The sequence below is a fragment of the Bidens hawaiensis genome, unplaced genomic scaffold, assembly GCF_021521415.1.
Source record: "Bidens hawaiensis isolate Kalapana, Puna unplaced genomic scaffold, B.hawaiensis_p1.1 tig00004327_1, whole genome shotgun sequence".
Classification (NCBI taxonomy): Eukaryota; Viridiplantae; Streptophyta; class Magnoliopsida; order Asterales; family Asteraceae; genus Bidens; species Bidens hawaiensis.
The window spans coordinates 1,205,249-1,227,852 of NW_027491261.1; the positions used below are offsets into that span (position 1 = coordinate 1,205,249).

Below are 22,604 nucleotides of genomic sequence, written 5' to 3' on the forward strand. Positions count from 1 at the left end.
TCCTCTTTTGTGATTTTATACTTCTGGGGTAGCATGCGTATCATATTCAAACTTATATGTTTTAAGACCTTAATACTAAATGCATAATTCAACATTATGTGTTTATACGAGTATTTGCCCGATCATTTGTTTATGCCTCATTATGATTGTGTGCTTAAGTGTTTAATTATTGTTTATGGTTTGGCCTCATCCTTATCCTCATTAAGTATGATCTTGCGCTCCCCTAACTATTTTAGTTTTTTGATAATAAAATAGGGCCTCATTTATTATCTAGGTATTTTGGTTGTTACTAATTATAAAGGAGGCTCGATTATTTACTTTACATTTACAATGGTTGTTGCGATATTCTATTTACACAATTGTGATTTTGCCTCATTATATACATGTAACAAAAACTAGTGTATTGCTCACCAACATTCGTGCTGATCAAATCTATTTCTATGCATGCTACAGGTTTATTTTTAGGTAGATTATGAAGATTGAAGACTAATCACTTAGATTATAAATTTAGGATATTTTAATTAATTAAAGATTGTTGTAATTGTTTATATTTTGATATTTGAACAAGTTGTACTTGAGCTATTGAATGAAATGAATAAATTAATTATTGTCACTTAGGGGCTGCTTGTTTTTCACAAAAGATCTTCGTGGCCTTTTTTGTCTGTACCGCGCAGACCACGCGCAGACGTTTAGGTTTGCAGACTGTTTATGTTTCGGAAGACATTTCATTAAAAAATGTCTCCGCGCCATCTTATCCTAGAAGATATGGACCACCCACTTCTCAAGTCTTTCTACATCTTCTAATATTCTTATTTTCCATCAGGTATCTTGTTCCACCTCTCTCAAAACCCTAGCCCCTTTCACTCCTACCATCTTCTGTTCCTCCATCTCCGGCACCCCGCCACCTCCGGCGATCGCAGCCCCATACCTCCGGCGCCGCATTCCCGCACCTCCGGCGACCTCCACCTCCAGCGCCTGTCCTCAATCCCCGACGACTTCGCCGCTACCCACCTCCACCTTTGGCGGCCATTAACCTCCTGCATCCTCCAACTCCATTGTTTTATTAGGAAAGAAGGTTTGAACGATGTTTTGCGTTACATAATTTAAATTTCGATACTTTGCAGGAGGTTTTTCTTGGGAGCATCCAAAGTAAGTGAAGACATGGGACCTCACAATGGAATAGAAGAAAATGAAGAACAAGAAAAAAAATTGAAAAGAATGTGTGAAATCTCATCATATTTTGGTTTGGTTTTGCTGATTTTGATACTTGCTTATCAAGAGGTGCAGATTCTTTTGCTTTACTTACTACCAATATTTTGATATTGGTTTATTTTCTAGGCATAAAAAATGAAACAGATATAATATTTAATTTGTTTTATAAATAAAAAATTTTTAATATAGATACAAAATGTTTAACATCTTTTGGAACCTTACAATTGCATTGTTCGCGCTACATAATTTTATTAGGAAATAATGTTCTTGTGGTTTTATGAATATTATTGCACTGTTGTTTGATTATTATTTAAATTTCGATGTTGAATTAATTTTTTATGGAAAAATGGTTTTTATTGGTCCCAACTTTTTCATTTTTGCCGGCGCTGGTCCCAACTTTCATTTTGGCTGGCAACGGTCCCAACTTCAACATTCGTTGCTTCCACTAGTCCGCGACTGACGGAGCACTAACTCCGTTATGTTTTTGCTTACGTGTCAATCTGAGTTGTCAAAAACATATTACGTGGCAGCCACCGTGGATTATTGTTTTAGGAAAAATGGTTTTTATTGGTCCCAACTTTTTCATTTTTGCCGGCGCTGGTCCCAACTTTCATTTTGGCTGGCAATGGTCCCAACTTCAACATTCGTTGCTTCCACCAGTCCGCGACTGACGGAGCACTAACTCCGTTATGTTTTTGCTTACGTGTCAATCTGAGTTGTCAAAAACATATTATGTGGCAGCCACCGTGGATTATTGGTTTATTACGTGACAGCCACCAGAACCCTAACTCTTCAATGCTCACTCAAAACCACCGGATCCGCCCTCTCCGTCTTTGCTTCCGGCGAACCCCTCGCTGTCGCCGACCAAACTCTCGCCGTCCTCCTCCCCACCCCTTCCTCCACCTCCACCAAACCCCCTTCATTCCACCGACACCAACCCCCACCACCACCGCCGGCGCCGTCGACCCGGTCTCCATATGTTGCTAGCTCAAAACCCAGATCGGTTCCGGTAGCCGCTGTTAACCTCCATCAATGAACCTGTTTTAAATCTATGAACCTGTTTTAAATCGAATCTGATTTGAAGAGGAATTGGATGCGTACCGGTAAGACCAAGGGAGAATTTGGTGATGATGGTGCCGGTGATGGCGAATCTAACGAGGAACGGCCAGTTCCGGTTGAACTCTCGTTTGAAGAATACGAGCCATGGATCAAACTTCGTCATTCTCTCTTTCTCTGTGTGTTGTGTGGCGACTCAGTGGTGTTTGTGTGTGAAGGGGGTTTGGTGGAGGTGGAGGAAGGGGTGGGGAGGAGGACGGCGGGAGTTTGGTCGACGACAACGAGGGGTTCGCCGGAAGCGCAGACGGAGAGGGCGGATCCGGTGGTTTTGAGTGAGCGTTGAAGAGTTAGGGTTCTGGTGGCTGCCACGTAATAAACCAATAATCCACGGTGGCTGCCATGTAATATGTTTTTGACAACTCAAATTGACACGTAAGCAAAAACATAACGGAGTTAGTGCTCCGTTAGTCGCGGATTGGTGGAAGCAACGAATGTTGAAGTTGGGACCGTTGCCAAGCCAAAATGAAAGTTGGGACCAGCGCCGGCAAAAATGAAAAAGTTGGGACCAATAAAAACCATTTTTCCTAAACCAATAATCCACGGTGGCTGCCACGTAATATGTTTTTAACAACTCAGATTGACACGTAAGCAAAAACATAACGGAGTTAGTGCTCCGTCAGTCGCGGACTGGTGGAAGCAACGAATGTTGAAGTTGGGACCGTTGCCAGCCAAAATGAAAGTTGGGACCAGCGCCGGCAAAAATAAAAAAGTTGGGACCAATAAAAACCATTTTTCCATTTTTTATTTAAATTTCAGCTTAGTTAAAAATTTCCGTTTTATTTTAGCAGTCTGCAGACGTTAAAAAACAAACAGTCTTCTTCTTGCAGACTGCAGAGATTTGGTCCACCTCTTCTGCTAAAGATGACTGCAGATATGGTCCACAGACTGCAGACATTTTACCTCTGAAAAAACAAACAACAACTAAGTAATTAACGTAATGGAAACCGACTGAATTCACGTAGACTTGTCGTCGGTACTGTTAATGTTTGGATTTTATCAACCGACGCTGCCTCACTGGTCCTTCTCAAGTTATGTATTTTTTTGCTTTTTTTTGTTTAAGTTATGATACCATAACAAACGTAACTAACACTAACAAAAATCGAGTCGACTCGCTGTTGTAAGCTTCTAGTTTTGTTGACCGAATTCAAACTGCAACTGATACCAACCGAAAGCACGTTAAATCGCCGTCGTAACGATCAGGGTTTACCAAATGTGAGTAAAACACTAGTTTGTAACTGATTACCCCACACGTAATAACGCTAGTTAAATATCAAATTCGAGTTTAATGAATCTTGATTTCTCGTTTTATCAAAAAGTCTTACTACTCTAATAAAATAGTATCATATTTTGCCACTTGTCATGCTCTCATGACTCCTCCCTTTTTCTAACCCATATCCACTAAAATGGTACTTATTTCGGATTCGGGTCAACCCATCCAAATAATTTATTCTGGATCTGTATTTATTCATACCAATTGTTTTCGTCACCTTTCCCAAATAACAAACCCTAGATGCAGCAGACCCACCCCTCCAACAAGCAACGCCGCTATTAGCTCCCAAATATCAACCCTAGGCTGCCTTCTCCCATATCTGATTAAAGCTATAAGACCGTTCATTCCCTCTGTTCTGGATCTGGTCTTTTGAATTGAAGCTCGGTTTTTCTAATTCATACGGTAAACATCAATTCCTTTGCTTTCTCTCTCTAGATTCTTGCCTTTAGTTGTTTAATTGACGTTTTCAATTCCTTTGTTTAATTAACGTTTTCATTATTAAAAATCAATTTCTTTGTTTAATTAACGTTTGAGGGTTCTGATTTGGCTGAAATTAGGTTGAGTTAATTGAACCCCACGGCGGCTAAATTTATGCCTCCGTCGCTCTTTACAAATCATGTGAGGCCGGTTTTGGTGCCACCGTCTCCGACTGCTATAAGGGTATGAATCTTTATTGTTATATATTACTACAATTAGTAAATCGGTTCGGATCAAATTTTGGGGAATTTAGGTGTTTAGTTTGCAAATCTTGAATAGCTTACTGTTTGTTTTGATTCATTTTTAGGGATTTTTAGTTTAAGGTTGTTGAAATACCAAATCTAAATCAAGAATCACAATGTTTTTTATTTTTTTATTTGTTTATTTATTTATGAGCTTTCAAGTAATTTCCATAAAGAATATAATTTAAGTTATCTGATTATGTAATTAGGGTTTCAAAGACTTCTGGTTGACTTCATTGGTGACTATGGAATAACTTCATAATGTGAAGAAGACAACTTCCATATGATTCTTGATCCAAAATATCAGAGATACTAAAAACATTACAATTTTGTCATCAAAATTCTCTCATATTCTTTAGTTCAATGAACCAATAAACAGATGGTTTATAGTTTGACCGTTTGAGGGATTTTTGCTGGATTTAATTAAAATAGAAACTCGAGAAAACAAACAAAATTTACAGTCATGGCTGCATCCGGGCTATAGCTTATGTGTTGCAGTTTTTTTTGTCCATTGTTTTCGATCTAGAATGAAAGATACAGATAACGCGGTTCTTGCTAAGGAACCAAATTCGACTGCTACTAGGGTATGAATCTTTATTGTTATATATTACTACAATTAGTAAATCGGTTCAGATCAAATTTATAGCTTGATGGGGAAATGAGGTGTTTAGATTATTTAGTTTATTATTTTTTCGATTATTTAGTTTATTATCTTTTGGATTGTAGGGGTAAACTGGTCATTTTTAGAAAACTAACAGAAGCTTTTAACGTCAGTTTGTGGAAACGAAGAAATTTGTGACAAGCGTTAAACATAAAGAATGATTTGTTTAATTAACGAAGATTAAGAACGAAAAGTGTAATTTAACTTTTATTATTGATCAATAATTAGTGTCGAATACAATTACTAAATCATATTACTTTGTTAATAATCGAAGCTTTTGAATAAAATTAGGAGCTTCTATACACTAAACACACGCGGGCAACGTTTGGCCCGTTCGACCCGTCTTTGACCCGTTTGAAACTCACAATTTTGAAGAGTTTTTACCATTCTCCTTTAGTATGCAGCCAGCTCTTACAAAGTGAGACTGCAAGTCCCATTTAACATCTTGTAAGTAAGCGGTTTTCCTACTTCCAATGGAACCTTCAAATGTCACATAATTTCATTTGTTAACTTCAACCGAAGAAAACAGAAAGAGTCTTGTATAGACATGATGATAATAAACTAAAAAATCTATTGAATATGCAGTGTTTCAAAATCCATTTTATAATATTAATATTGGTTTATTTTACAAAACCATAATAATTTAAAGATGAAATGAAGATGTATTCCAATCAATATGTGTATTCACATTGGCATATTACAATTACATTTTAGTTTAAAATATTAACATATTTAATAAAATATTACTTTACTAAAATTATTCAAGATAACTATAGAAAGTTAAAATCAAGGATTATTAGTTGTTTAACTATGGAAGCTAAAATCAAGCATTATTAGTTGTGTAATTTTCTTAATTCGTGTGATACATGTTATTAACCGGATTTCTTTTTCTTTTTTTTTTTTTGACTTTTTAGGATTTTTATCAATGAAAAAAGTAGACATAATATGTTACTTTAATTTATATTATAATTTCACAGGTTAAGGTGAGAATTACCATGATAAGGTGAGAATTAGTTAAATGCATTAATATTACTAAGATATGTACTAACAAAGGGTTATAAACTGAAATCATACATGTCAAGGATTATTATTTATTTATGGAAAATTGATTTTCATTGGTCTCAACTACTTCATTTTGGTCGGCGCTGGTCCAAACTTTCATTTTGGCTGGCAACGGTCCTAACTTTAACATTCGTTTCTTCTACCAGTCCGCGACTGACGGAGTACTAACTCCGTTAAATATTTGCTGATGTGTCCATCTGAGGTGTCAAAAAAAACATTACATGGCAGCCAACGTGGATATAGTATTATACTTAGCATATTACATTCATAATTCATCCCTAATTCTCCAACAACTCACCCAAAAAAAAATCCCCAATTTATCTCAAGAACCCTAATTGAATCATCTAATCAATTACAATCTCAAACCCAGATCATTAGAAGAATTGACAACATTAAGACAATCGCCTTGGTCCTCTTCTGCATACTACTAAACACATTATGCCAAGTATTAACCCTAGAATTAGAATCAAGCTTCAGATTCACTCCAATAACACTCAAATCTCCCAAATCCTCCGTCTTCAACGCCAACACCTCTTCCGGCGTGGCTCCTTCAAGCACCGAAATCAAACATGAGCAAAAACCTCTCGTGATGTCCGAATCACTGTCCGCCGTAAACCGCATGGTTCCGTCGGTGTTCATCTTCACGTCCAGCCGCACCTGTGCCGTACATCCCATCACTCGATTGGAAACGGTTTTAATCGATTCGTTAGCTTCCGGTAGAAGCTTCGTGAAATGTAAGAGATAATTAGGGAATCGGTTTTGAGATTGTAATTGATTAGATGATTCAATTAGGGTTCTTGAGATAAATTGGGGATTTTGATTTGGGTGTGTTGTTGGAGAATTAGGGATGAATTATGAATGTAATATGTTAAGTATAATACCATATCCACGTTGGCTGCCATGTAATGTTTTTTTGACACCTCAGATGGACACATCAGCAAATATTTAACGGAGTTAGTACTCCGTCAGTCGCGGACTGGTGGAAGAAACAAATGTTAAAGTTGGGACCGTTGCCAGCCAAAATGAAAGTTGGGACCAGCGCCGACATGAAATAGTTAGGACCAATAAATACCAATTTTCCTTTATTTATTTATTTTTTATTAATATGTACTAACTATAGGAAGCAAAAATCAAGGATTATTAGTTGTGTAATTTCCTTATAGAGCCATACTTGAACCAACAAGTGTTGATGATATTAATGATACTTTGCTCACGTTTTTTCCAAGTGATGAAGTCGAGTACTTAAGTTCAGATACCATATGTAGTTCAGAATATATCAATGACACAGTTGATACAGCTTTATACTCGCCTGAAAGAATCTCCGGACTACCAAACCACAAGCCTGTGCTAAAAGTTGGTGTTCCTGTTATGCTCCTTAGAAATCTTAACCAGAAAGAAGGCTTATGTAACGGTACTCGACTACAAATTATATCTTTAGATACTCGTATAGTTGAAGCAAAAATTATTTCTGAAACTAACATTGAACATAGAGTTTTGATCCAAAGATCACCACTGACTCCAACAGACAACAAAATAGCATATAAGTTTCAAAGACGACAGTTTCCCCTTGCAGTATGTTTTGCGATGACTATAAACAAAAGCCAAGGTCAATCATTATCTAGAGTTGGTTTGTACTTGAAAGAACCCGTGTTCTCACACGGACAGCTATATGTCGCCTTGTCAAGAGTTACAAGCAGGTATGAACTAAAGATTCAGATTCTTGATAAACAAGGTAATTTAACCAATACAACCACAAATGTAGTGTACAAGGAAATTTTTTCTTATTTGTAAAATAGTTTCTTAATGTTTGTTTTGTAATTTCAGTAATTTTAATGTAAGTTTTAATTGTATTAACAATATATAATAATTGTGTTATGTGTTATTGATTGTATTTTGCTTAATGTTTAAATATTATAATTTTTATTAATTCCCGGTGTAATACACGGGTCTCAAACTAGTAAATAAATAAAAGACAGAATTACAGAAATTGTCCTTTATCTTTCACCCAAATTTCACTCGTTGTCCCTCATCTTCAAAATTGATCCTTTTTGTCCTTTACGTTTCAAAATCCTTCAGCGTTTGTCCTTTTCGCCTAACCCGGATAGATTTTCTTGTTAAGTCAGGTCATGTGCTTTGCATATGAGGACAAATTAGTCATTTTACCTATTAAATTAAAAAATGTTTTAATAAGTAAAGAAAAACAATAAAATAACTAAAAATATATATTTAATTCTCATTCTCTCTCCTCCTCCTCCTCCTTCTTCTTCCTCCTCCTCCTCCTCCATAGCCACCACCAAGCTTTCCGGCGGCCACCGCCGCCGCCGTCTTCTCTGACAAAGAAAACCACCTCCACCTCCACTCCCACCGGAAAGCACCACCAAGCTCTCTGTAATTCTTTAAGACGGATCTGCAACAATATCATCGGTGAAATGCAGATCTGAACATGTTTTGCTTCTTCACCGTCGACGGATCTGCAACCATATCGTCGGCGATCCACTAATCCTCGATACTCACTTTTCCCTCGGACTGACTTCCGTTTCAAAATCCCCAAATCCCAATTAATAATAATAACATAAAAGCCACCATACTCACAACAATTACAACTCATAACACTTGATCCATAATTGGCGAAGGCTCTTCCGATGACTCATCGTCAACACCTGCTGTTGCTTCTTCATCCACCGCCGCCGCTGTAACCTCCGATCCAGCGAGACCTATCCGCCTGGTGTACTGTGACGACAAAGACAAGTTCCAGATGGATCCGTCGATAATGGTTTCGGTGTATTTTTCCTGTGAGATCCTATAATGGCTTCCGCGTATTTTCCGGTGAGATCCAATAATGGTAAAAAAAATCTCTTTTTAAATCCAAATAGCTTAAGCTTATTAACGTTTTGGACTATACCAAGCAATATTCTAACAAAAAGACACCTTGATAGCCATTATATAACCAGAGAAAGAAATGATCAGATCATGAATAAATTAACATACATGTGCACTTTATCTGGAAAATGTTGATGTTTGGTCACTATTATATGTTTCACTAATAATTTAATATACATGTGTTGGAGAAGACGGTGGCGGTGGCGGTCGTTGGAGAGCTTGGTGGTGGCCGCCGGAAAGCTTGGTGGTGGCTAAGGAGGAAGAAGAAGAATGAGAGAGAGAGAGAATTAAATTATATATTTTAAGTTTTTATTGTTTTTTTCTATTTATTAAAACATTTTTAATTTAATAAGTAAAATGACCAATTTGCCCTCATGTGCAAAGCACATGACCTGACTTAACAAGAAAATCTAACGGGGCTAGGTGAAAAGGACAAACGCTGTTGGATTTTGAAACGTAAATGACAAAAAGGATCAATTTTGAAGATGATGGACAACGAGTGAAATTTGGGTGAAAAACAATTTTGTAATTGTGTCTAAATAAAAAGAAAATAGTGAAGTCGTCGTGGCTTGTTATTTGAACAAGAAACCGCTCTTTGAAAAGGCATTTTCACGATTTCCCCTTTCGGTTTTGGTCTTAAACCAATCACTCATCAGTCTTCAAATCCCCATTGTAACCGATGTCATCCTCCACTCTCTCAATCACCGCAAACCGTTCTTTACTCAAACCCTCACCCACCGACCCAGATATAACCGGAATCGACGCTTCTCCGGTCAAAGATTCAACCAAATTACGCAAACGAAACCTCGTTAAAAAACCCACAACCAAACCGCCATGGAAGACCGTTGTAAGCGTCCTTGTGAAGAATTTAGGGCTTTTAGTCATACTCGTACTTTTCATCCAGATGCTTCGTAGATTAGCGTTTCATCAACGTCCGTTAGCCTTTGATGATGCTACTGTTAATTCCGATTACGAGAGACGGATTGCTGACGTGGAGGCCGTCTTGAAAACCACACTTAAAATGATGCAGGCGCGGATTGATGTGGTGGATCGGAAATTCGAGGACGAGATCGATGTCTTGAGAAGCGAGGCAACCAAGCGCATCGACGACCAACACGCTGCGGTTCTCAAGAAGTTTAGCCAATTCGATGCACGGGTCGAAAGCGTGGAGAGGTTAGTAACCGGCGCAGAGTGGTTATCGAGGGACGAGTTTGATCGGTTTGTGGAGGAGTTTAAGGGGAAAAGAGGGGTGGATGATGCCAGTGAAGTGAAGTTGGATGAAATTCGGGCGTTTGCACGGGAAATAGTGCAAAACGAGATTGGGAAACATGCTGCGGATGGGCTTGGTCGGGTGGACTATGCGGTGGCAACGGGTGGTGCGAAGGTGTTGAAGCATTCCGAGGCGTTTAATAGTGGGGGTAAGGTTAAGAGTTGGTTTGCTGGGAATGTGAGGAGTGATGCGGTGAAGGTTTTGCAGCCGAGTTTTGGGCAGCCGGGTGAGTGTTTTCCGCTTAAAGGAGATACGGGTTTTGTGGATATTAAGCTTAGGACTGCGATTGTTCCCGAGACTATAACTCTTGAACATGTTTCCAAGGTTAGTTTTTCACTTTTGTTTGTGGATGTTTATTTGTTGACTAAGTTATGCTATAGGACTCTTAGGTGTTAGATAAATGTTTCTTGTGAGTTGAATATAGGCTTGTTAATGAATCGAACGAACGTGAACAGAGCATGTTCTTGGTTTAGCTTTAACCAAGGAAATGATTGTACACGAGCAGTTAAACACTTAAACGAGTGAGGTTTTCTTGTTCTTGTTCGTTTGTTAACATTATAAGAAAGCGAGCGGTTCATGAAAGCGAGCGATTGTACATATCTGAGCATAGATGAAGGAATCCAATTGGGCTAAAACTTGTTAAAAGTAATGTGAAAACAATGTGTTGGGCCTAGAAAATTATAAAACCTGACTAGGTTGTAATGGCCTGAAAATGTGTTTGGTCTGAGTTGAAGACGAAGTTATATGCTGTGTGCTTGTATTGTTACTTTCAGGGCTAACAACAACAATGAGTTTGATGTATATGTACATACTCCAGATAGATCAGTGATCAGTCTAAGATTAATTAATAAAAAGTGCTTGTCTTTATAGGTCATAAGTGCTTAACTTCTTATGTCATGAGTGGTATATCTATAATATATATAAACGAAAACCCTAAAATCCTACGTGTCGCGATGTGGTCGCTCCCCCCTTTTATGGAAGCCACCAGATTGCTTGATTTTTAAATGTAGGCCTCTCATTGATTTAACCCAAATTCATGGGTATGGGTCTTACCAAAACCAGATAGCTCTTAAACGGGTTATAACATCTCATTAAATTAAAAATTAATCTTACCAATTATTTGATAGGAAAATCCTATAAAATAGGGATATACTACAATTTAATATTCAATTAAAAAAAACATATTATTTATAATTAATAAACAATTTTATAGTAAAAAACATAAGCGGGTCATGAGTCACCAAATCCAGATAGCTTTTAAACGGGTTATAACATATCATTTATTTATGAAACCCTTTCATCATCAAACCCTAAGTATATTATTTACTTTCTTATAATAAAGAAAATTAAAATCCAAAAAGTAAATATTAAAAACGAAAAATGTAAAACAACCATTCTCTCAAGCCATCAGATTGCTTTATTTGTAAATGAAGGTTTCTCACGCATTTGACTCGAATTCACGGGTAAAGGTCTCATCAAACCCATATAGCTCTTAAACGGGTTATAACATCTCATTATATTAAAAATTAATCTCATCAAATATTTGATATGAAAATCCTATAAAATAGGGATATACTAAAAATTAATATCCTATTTTATTTAAAAAAAGATATTATTTATAATTAAGAAACAATTTTATAATAAAGAAAATAAATGGGTAATGGGTATCACCAAACCCAGATAGCTTTAAAACTGGATTATAACATATAATTTATTTGTGAAACCATTTCATCATCAACCCTCAAGTATATTAATTATTAAATTTCTTACAACAACTAAAATTAAAATCCAAATATACATTTATAAATATTGAAAACGAATAATGTAAAACAACCCCCGTAATACAGGGAGATAAAATCTAGTTATATATAAAACAAAAGATTACTAACAACAATTTGTCTTGATATGCTGTCAGTGTCATATATAACACTTTGCATATATTGAAGAATTTCAACTACATACGTATATGCATGGGTATACTTTTAAGGTCAATTAGATTAGTGCCTTATTATATAAACATCATCTATGTATTGAAATGCATGTAAATTAATCTATTAAAACACTTGATGATCGAAAAAATAAAAAACGCGCCTTGAAATATTGAGAAAAAACCTAACTGGAAGTAACCAAAGAATTAGAGTATGTATCGATATCAAGATAGATTTGATGATTTTTATAACAATATATGAAAGATCCTCTTTTTTTGAGTGCTCTGTTTTGATTTTTATGTTTTTAGGTATTCAAATCCCTGAAACAAGATTTTAAAGCAATAAAAATGAGTCAAACTCTTTATGAAAAGAACTCGCGAGAATTAAAACTTAGAAGTAATGAAAAATGTTCCTTTTGAAATGCTGAAGTAGTGTTCTTAAATCTTCAGTTTGATATTGCATGTGGTCAACAATCAAATCAGGGACTGATTCTTCTGTTAAATTTTGTAGGATACTGATAAAATTAAGTTGAAAAAATTGCTGTCTTTTGTTCTTAGATGTTGAATAAATTTTTAGCACACTGCACACTGTCTGTCCACAATTCTTGTTTGGCAGTAACTGAACCCAAATTAGAGCGTGAAATAGTTTGGTAGTTTTGAATTAATTTCTGAAAGTACATTTATTCTTAAAATACAGATGTCTTTTAATAGCCGCCATAACATTTAAAAGTTTTGCCTTTATGATCTCACTCTGTTTTTTCTTATGTTTGATTGTTAAGTTTTTTTCCCTTTATAATCACATTAGTATTGACCTTTTTATGTTGCAAAAGCAGGCAATTAGATAACTTAATCTAATTGTTCTTGTGGTTATGCTAAATAGTAAGTTTTTTTAACAAGAAAAAAAAATTGTATGCTAACTTTTTTTTTAATAGCTATATTGCATGCTCCCTTATATATATATATATATATATATATATATATATATATTATTTTCACCCCACCATCAGTCAATCATTCGTAGGCTAGGTCACTAAATTAACTAGTTTTTAATACACAAATATTATTGATTTTTGGAATTTGAGTTTTATATAATTTCACTAATAAAGTATTTTATTTTCTTAAACGTGATTTTCTTTTAGTTTATTTTGTTTGCCTTGATATTTTACCAGTTTGTCTTGTTATTTGCTAAAAACTTAAAAAGAAAAACCATATTCAAAGTCCAACACTCTAACAATAGGTTGAAATTATATCATTGTGATTATTAGATCTAATTGTACAATTCTAGCAGTTTTTTACTTTTTACTGATTTCATAAAGCTTTTTTAAACATCATTAACCCTTTTTGGTTCTGTGTTATGAACAGAGTGTGGCGTTTGACATATCCAGTGCACCTAAACGCTGCAAAGTTTTTGGATGGTTATATAATGATGAAGATACGCAAAACAAGCATTTGCTGACAGAGTTCACGTACGACCTTGAAAAGAGTGTCGCACAAACATTTAACGTGTTGGGTACGAAAGGCGAAGACCCAATTGTTATTGATACAATCAGGCTACAGTTGATGTCCAATCATGGAAGCCCGACACATACGTGCATATATCGTGTGCGGGTTCATGGTTATCAGCCCAATGATTCATAAACCATGTTTGTATGTGAGAAGGCTGTTTTTGTTCAGCAGTCTGTTTACCTATTGAGGTCTTGTAGTGTCTATGCAAGTTATTTTGAGCGTTACCATGATCTTTTTGTTGTTTGAATGCTTTTGGACAGTTAAACGGGTCGTTTTGATGGATTTGCTCTTGTATTTTGTTGTAGTTTGATTGTGCGTTGTCTATGGCTTATATTGGTTGGTTGGACTGCTTGTTATAAGGACAGTCATATATCATTAACATTCATATCTCATTCTTTATCTTTTTCTTTATCTTTGCAATTTAATTAAAATTCATTATTCTTGAAATTTATTTCCCATTTTATAAAAACCTCTTGCATCCTTATTTTATGCTTAAGATACGAATCATAACGTTTGTGGTACCAACGAAGGTACATGTTACAAATTTTAGACTATCCCCGTTGCCTAGCTCGAACTAACCTTTTATTAAAAAAAATTAATTTCTCGCTCTTTTACCTATGCAACTCAATCTAACTCAAATTTTCGTACTCATTCCTAACAGACTAACTTTTTTATTATACATACATGAATTATGATTACTTTTTTATCTCATAAAAAAAATACCAGATTCATAAAATATAATTATGATAGGTCATACCTAATAAATTATTTATAAGTTTTAATTTAAAAAAAATCCAACGAACCCATATTGAAAAAGATATGTTTATGAAAAAACTCAGTTTATAATGAAATTTATATCAAAATGTTTAGAAAAAAAGGTTAGAACTGTATATTTAGATTTTTTTTTAAAAATGTTAAATATTACAAGTTATTGACGAAATATCAAATTATAGGTAAACTTAATTGTTAGAAAGAAAATAAAGGAAAAAAGAATGTTAAAATGAACAATAAAATAATCAAATATGAACCACGTGCGAGTGTTTAATAATAAAAAAGTTTGGTAAACGGTTGTGATTTTGGTCGTTCCACCACCGATTGGTTGATGAAAATAGGTTGGCAACAAATTATTTTTTATTTTTGTTTAATTACGGGTGGCTACCAACGTAGTAAAAAATTTACTAATGAGAATGGTCTAGAGATGTGAATAGTTTCAATCTTTAATATTTATCTACACAGCTATACTACTGATAAATCTGTTATTATATGTGTAATTATGGTAATTACTCTTAGTTAAATCTTAGACAGGCATGTAGCTCTGTAATTAATTTTTTTGGCATGGTTTGAGAGATTCATATACGTAAAGCCCAAAAGTAAAACTAACAATGTTATGTTGTGTTCACGTACGTCAATTTGAGTAACTAATGAGTAGTTCTTTGAGCAATTGGACTGGTCATTTGAGTATGGCTATAAAAACGAGCATTGTCTTTGTTTATGTTATGAATTAAATATGAAACTTGCTTAAAACCTCTAAAAAAATTGTTCAGTTCTCTCAACTATCTTTCTCTTTATTTCAATTAAAAAGGGTGCATATATAAAGTTTGGTAAACACCGGTTATAAAAATACACAACTAGCATAAGCGACAACCAAAATTTGATCATTTTCAAGGTATATTGCGTGGAGAATTGACGACCATGGTTATAGCTAGGGGTGGCAAATGGGTTGGGTTGGGTCAAAACGGGTCATGGGTCGGAACGGGTTAGGGTAGAAATGGGTCAACTAAAAAAAGGGTTGTTTTGGTTCGGGTCGGAACGGGTTATGGTCAACAGGCTCGGGTCAGAACGGGTCCGGGTCGAAATGGGTCAAGGCCAGAACGGGTCAAAACGGGTTTTTTAAGAACGAACAACGAAGGAAACGTTTTAATTTTTTTACATTTTTCGTTTTTGATTTATATTTTTATTTATGATTTTTTTATTAATTTTTTTGAATTTTTTTTGAGGGATTTTAAAACCCCTCACAAAAAATTCAAAAAAAAATAATAAAAAATATCATAACTCAAATTTTAAATCAGAAACGAAAAAAGTAAAATAACTAAAACGTTTCCTCCGTTATCCTCGTTCCAACCCCCCCCCCCCCCCCGAGAAATGAACCGAAACCGAAAAGTCGACGAAAACAAAACAAAAACCAAAGCTGAACCGAATTGATCGAAACCGAAAAAGTCGATCAAAACAAAACTAAAAAGCTGAAACCAAACAAAAATAAAACTGAAAAAATTGGCCAAAATGAAACAAAAAACCGGAAACGAATCTGAAACCGACAAACAAACAAAAGAAACCGAAACTCAACCCGTCCAGTGCTCTCTAATAGACCGAAAAGAAACAAAGGAAACCGAATCCCAACCCGTTCAGTGCGAAAGCTCGTGTCGGCTCGAAACCTAAACCGAACTCGTTCTAATTCAAAACCCGTTTCAACCCGAGCCTGTCACTTTTCCTCAAGACACAACACATCGACCCATTTATTTAAATTTGTCGACCCATTTTGACCCGAAAATAAGAATGTGGAATTTCAATTGACTCATTTTAACCCATTTAGTTAAAATCTATGACCCAAACCAACCCATATAATTTTTAAAACAACCAAAATTGACCCATTTAAAATGATTTGAGTCAAGATTGCCACATCTATTTTCGGGTCAAAACGGGTATCGAATCGGGTTTTTATTTTTTTTTTATTTTTTTTTAAGAACGAACAACGAAGGAAACGTTTTAATTTTTTTACATTTTTCGTTTTTGATTTATATTTTTATTTATGATTTTTTTATTAATTTTTTTGAATTTTTTTTGAGGGATTTTAATTAACAAAAAAAACCCCTCACAAAAAATTCAAAAAAAATAATAAAAAATATCATAACTCAAATTTTAAATCAGAAACGAAAAAAGTAAAATAACTAAAACGTTTCCTCCGTTATCCTCGTTCCAACCCCCCCCCCCCCGAGAAATGAACCGAAACCGAAAAGTCGACGAAAACGAAACAAAAACCAAAGCTGAACCGAATTGATCGAAACCGAAAAAGTCGATCAAAACAAAACTAAAAAGCTGAAACCAAACAAAAATAAAACTGAAAAAATTGGCCAAAATGAAACAAAAAACCGGAAACGAATCCGAAACCGACAAACAAACAAAAGAAACCGAAACTCAACCCGTCCAGTGCTCTCTAATAGACCAAAAAGAAACAAAGGAAACCGAATCCCAACCCGTTCAGTGCGAAAGCTCGTGTCGGCTCGAAACCTAAACCGAACTCGTTCTAATTCAAAACCCGTTTCAACCCGAGCCTGTCACTTTTCCTCAAGACACTAACACACATCGACCCATTTATTTAAATTTGTCGACCCATTTTGACCCGAAAATAAGAATGTGGAATTTCAATTGACTCATTTTAACCCATTTAGTTAAAATCTATGACCCAAACCAACCCATATAATTTTTAAAACAACCCAAATTGACCCATTTAAAATTGTTTGAGTCAAGATTGCCACATCTAATTATAGCCTCTTAAAGAGGTAGGGGCACAGATTTGGTGTCCGCAGCTGTTCGAATAGGCTAGTAGTAGTTTAGTCTTTACACTTAATGTATAAAGGCTCATTCGCTAAGTATGTTTAGCGAATGAGGCCTCATTCTTTAAAGACTAGACTCATCCGTTAAGTTAGGAGCCCATTCGTTACTACAGTGTGACAAATGGTGGCTCATTCGTTAAAGTATAACTCATTCGTTAACAAGGTTAACGAATGAGAGGCCATTCACTAGTGGAAAGGCTCATTCGTTAGTGATGTTAACGAATGAGCTCTAACGAATGTGGCCTGCCTATAAATAGGTTATCTTAGTTAGTTTGCACAGAGATCTGTGCCATATTTATCCTCATGTACTGTTATCATGTCGAATTCTCTCCAGACCTCCATTAACGTATCTTCATGTAATGTATGCATCCATCAATAAAATATTTGTTTAACGTATAAACACAAACTCATGTATCGGTATTGCGACTAGATCCATAGGCTCAATAACATATTAACAACTAGTATCAGAGCCGGAGGTGCTCGTGATACGTTCGTTTGTGTTCTTCGGGTGAATTCACTGTTTGATGGATTTTGGGAGATTTATAGGATGAATGCTGAAATTGATTATAGATTCATGTTTCTGGTGTATCCGCATCCTCGTGTGAAATCTGGTGTTTAATTATGGTGCATTGAAGAATCCACCATGGATGGTTAAGTTATGGTTTGATCTGAATTAGATCGGATTCAGTGCTTGAGTGATGGAATTGATGATAAATTCATGTTTCTGATAGAAATCCGAGCTCACTGATACATTTTGGTGGTTAATTATGAAGATTTCATGAAAACCGCCATTGTTAGAGCTTGATTTTCCAGATTCCGATGATGATAACCATTTTTCTGGCCACCGTAACTGTTTTTTTCCGCCGAAATACGGATTTCCGGCTACAGTAACCGCGCTAACGGCTCATTCGTTAATTTAAACTCATTCGTTAATTTAAACTCATTCGTTAAAGGGTTTAACGAACGTGAGAGACACTCGTTATGTGCTTATTCGTTACGGAGATGGACTCATTCGCTATATATACTCATTCGTTATTTTTACTGACATCCGTCTGTTCCATAACGAGTGTGTGTTAACGAATGTCCTCCTATTCGTTCAAGATTTAACGAATGTGGAAGGTTTGGTTATTTATAACGAGTGTGAGTCATTCGTTCATGGGTAACGAATGTGGACAAGATGCCATTCGTTGTATACTGTTCAAACAAATGTGAACAGATAACGTATGAGGATTAAAAAAGAGTATTTTCGGAAAATTTTCTTAAACGAAATTTTTCTGGGATATAGCGAATATGCGGGACACTCTTCTCGAAAATTTTGATGATATATTTTCCGGCCGACTTTCCACGCATATCGAGGGGCCGAAGGGGAGTAACTGATTAAGTTAAAGAGGCGTTTGTTGAAGTTTTTAGAAGACTTATTCAAGACCCTTGCCGATTTTGTCAAGAAAAGGGGGAGATAAAACTTTCAAAGAGTTTATTCGATCGTTATCTTCCTACCTTCGCAAGTGTTTCTTGAAAAATTACTGCAATTTGGGTGGCAATATGTGATTGCAAAGCTACGTTTGACTGAGTCCAAGACTGCACTTGTTCTTCGATCATTGATTGATTTGTTCAAGATTGAAACCTGACTATGTGGGATACGAGTGTCTGCCCGATTACTTCTTTCTGAGGGACTTTGATCCTGACTATGTTGGCTACGAGTATTCGGCGGATTGCTTCTGTTGAAGGGGAGAATTCTTGAATAGGTTGATTTGGTTTAGGAATATGCAGGTCTTGTTATTGGATTGAAGAATCTGATCATTCGAGATTGATTAACGAAGGTTGGAACTCTGAATCATATGCCCAAAACAGTAGCGCATCCTAACGAATGGGATGCCGAAGAGCTTTAAAGAGTGATGATTTGGAATAGACGTTATCGAGAGAGTGAAGACTGATGTGAAAGATGTGGAATGATCGGGTTGTTCATGAAGATGTGTGATGAGGTTAAACGTAAAAATATTTTTACTTTACCGGTGCGACAGATAGCCGATGATTTGCTGCTAATTGATTCGTTTGTTCGAACCATATCATATGCCAGTTGGATGATCGGATTGATCACTTGGAGATGCTCATTTGAGGGGGAGAACTGATACGAGTAGCTACAAGTTGTTGGTTTGCTTACAAAGAGTTATATTTTGTCAGTTCGCACAAGCCCAAGAATCATCAGCCAAGCGGAGGTTGGTATTACGGCTAATGATATGCAGTTAAAGTATTCAGCGTTAACGTATTGGAGGCTAAACTATTGGATGCTAATGTATTGGAAAGCATTCGACAGCTACGGAAAATGGGGAGTCTGCTAGTGCACAGATTTGGTGTCCGCAGTTGTTTGAATAGGCTAGGGGTAGTTTAGTCTTTACACTTGATGTATAAAGGCTCATTCGCTAAGTATGTTTAGCGAATGAGGCCTCATTCGTTAAAGACTAGGCTCATCCGTTAAGTTAGGAGCCCATTCGTTACTACCAGTGTAACGAATGGTGGCTCATTCGTTAAAGTATTACTCATTTTTTAACAAGGTTCACGAATGAGAGGCCATTCGTTAGTGGAAAGGCTCATTCGTTAGTGATGTTAACGAATGAGCTCTAACGAATGTGGTCTGCCTATAAATATAACTTAGTTAGTTTGCACAGAGATCCGTGTCATATTTATCCTCATGTACTGTTACCATGCCGGATTCTCTCCAGACCTCCATAGCGTATCTTCATGTAATGTATGCATCCATCAATAACGTATTTGTTTAACGTATAAACACGAACTCATGTATCGGTATTGCGACTAGATCCATAGTCTCAATAACGTATTAACATGGTCTCCTTCCCTAAAGTACCATAAGACTCCACAAATTATGCATTATACCTTATTTTCGCCCTCACTAACCTTAAATTATCCAAAATTACATACCTGGTAACGTCACTTTTTCAAGTACCCTAAACCATTTTAATATTTTCTCTCTACTCTTCACACACATGGCTCTCTCTCTCTCTATAAGTACCATAACAAGAAAACTTGTCTTTGAACAACTACCCTAGATGGTGGTCGTAGTGTAACTTAGCAAAATGTAATACCCGCCTAGTGTCCTTACCTATCTTAGACAATCTATAATGGTTTCAAGTGAGAATGCCCCTATCATATAGACATATCATGCAAGAGCATGGGTAACATACACACACACACACACACACACACAGAGGGTTGACCTTGCATCGGGTTGGGTCCATTGTTTTGGTTGCTCCAAAGTCTGGCTTCATATAAAAATTAGATAAAAGAAAGCATAGTTAAAAAACAAGTGTGAGGTGACATCTTGTGATTGTCACCTCAAATTGTTTGAAAAGAATGTGCGTGCACAACAATGTGGAAGAAACTATCGGAGAAGCACAACCCGTTCACAAAATAGAGAGTGTGGTCTCTCAGGCGTTAATGGTGACGATGTGAAATGTGCTTAGCGGCTACTCGCATAAATGAGCCGGCCCACTCATGGGCTAGTCGAGACCGGCTCTCTAATAGGTTGAGTCAAGCTGAGCTTAAATGAACTCGAACCTGAGCTCCAACTTTTGTTGAGACTATTTTAATAAACGAGCTCGAGCATTAGCTTCATATATCGAGCTCAAGCTGGCTCGTTAGCCTAAATTAACCTATTATTTAACTAGTTTTTATTTAATATATCTATTACTATTTATAATAGATATTGGACAGAGAAAAGAAATTGTTGAAATTTTAAGAGATTTACTAGGTTTTATGCATAATGTACAACCTCAAAACTCACATATCCCGCTTATTCTGTTTGCATACACATAGATTAGTGAATTCAAAATTCAAATCAACCCTTTCATACTCTCTCAAACCCTACAATAGTGTGACATTCGTGACAAAACCGGATACACCTCAGTACTTACAAATCGACTAAGCGTTTAACCGCTTATTGCGTAACGAACGAACGGATAACCAAACGGGTCTGGTTATGACCCAGATATCCTGGGGGCCATATATAAGTGATATACGTTTAATATAAGCCAATAATTAAATATTATGGCCTTAGTACGATAGCAAACAAGTTAAACGAAAACATGCTCGTTTAACTACCCGATATGATTCTAAACGCGAGAGATAGTTCCGAAACAAGTATTGTATCATCCGTTAAGCCGAAAAAGATCTACCAAACACTTGTTGGGGATGTTTTAAGAGATCCGTGAAAATATTTTTAATTTTTACAAACAAATAGTATGTTTTTCTAAATTTACAATAAATTAGTCGAAAAACACTCATTTTCGCACTGTTTGTCGTACCCAATAAATTTTCACGCCAAAAACCGAACCCGATATAAATTCGGACTCGGAATTTCACACGCGGGCATGAAAAACTAGGTATTTGGATCAAAATGGGGCCCAAGTGGGGACCCCTTTCTTTGCGGCCGCAAGGGGGAGACCACCCCCTAGCAATTTTTTTTTTATATAAAGTATAAAGAGATATTTTGACCCATAATTTGATAAACTTCTGGACATACCTCCTGTTCTTCAGCAAACCCTCAAGAAACTCACGGTATTTTTATCATTTTCATCCATTTACATATGTTTTAATTATGATTAATTCCATATAAACATAGTATAATTGCTAAAAATCATTCCTAACCATGTAAAAATCCTAAAAATGGTCCAAAAATGTGTTTTGATTATACACATGGGTAGGAACCTGGTTTGATAGTATTTTTGGCCATAAACACGGATTGGATTATCCATGTATAAAGCATTTATAGGTGCCGCAAGTATAAAGTGTTTATACGAGGAGAATAGAAAAGTTGGGTTGTAAATTGTTGCCGCCGCATCGCGTGGTTCTCTACTGATATATATATATATATATATATATATATATATATATATATATATATATATATATATAGGGGAGATTGAAAATGAGAACCCCTTTGAGTTTTAAGAACTCGAAAGAACTCAGTGTAACGATTTTTTTTTTGAATTTTTTTACACATGCGTAATATATGTAGGTTACATACACGTAAAAAAATTACAGAATTTTTTACGCACCGACTCGACTTTTTACACATGTGTAACGGACGTAAAAGTTAGTGTAATCGCTTACATCTTTATTCTCTTTCTTACTTTGACTTTTTTGCCAGATTTAATCTCAACCATATATTCCAATCCATTTAATTAAATGTGTGGCATAGAATGGAGTTCTTAAGTTATTATAACTCACCATGGTTTTCAAAAGATCCCTCCCATATATATATATATATATATGGGAGATTTCAATTAAGATCCCTTTTGAGTTTTAAGAACTCGAAAGAACTCAGTGTAACGATTTTTTTTTTCTAATTTTTTT

At 35.7% G+C, this 22,604-nt stretch overlaps 1 protein-coding gene across 1 annotated transcript; it reads left to right on the forward strand.

The window, feature by feature from the left end:
- The first annotated feature begins 9,599 nt into the window (after positions 1 to 9,599).
- On the forward strand, positions 9,600 to 13,958 carry LOC143626260 (SUN domain-containing protein 1-like). The gene is made up of 2 exons (XM_077096404.1): positions 9,600 to 10,514; positions 13,480 to 13,958. Exons 1-2 carry the CDS (start codon positions 9,600 to 9,602, stop codon positions 13,753 to 13,755), a joined length of 1,191 nt encoding a protein of 396 aa, XP_076952519.1. The 3' UTR covers positions 13,756 to 13,958.
- The last annotated feature ends 8,646 nt before the right edge of the window (positions 13,959 to 22,604 follow it).

Excerpts from the sequence above, each read along its gene's own strand:
- LOC143626260 (XM_077096404.1), top strand. The coding sequence starts at position 9,600 with ATGTCATCCTCCACTCTCTCAATCACCGCAAACCGTTCTTTACTCAAA. Across the intron at positions 10,515-13,479 it reads CTCTTGAACATGTTTCCAAG|AGTGTGGCGTTTGACATATC; the intron begins GTTAGTTTTTCA and ends TGTTATGAACAG.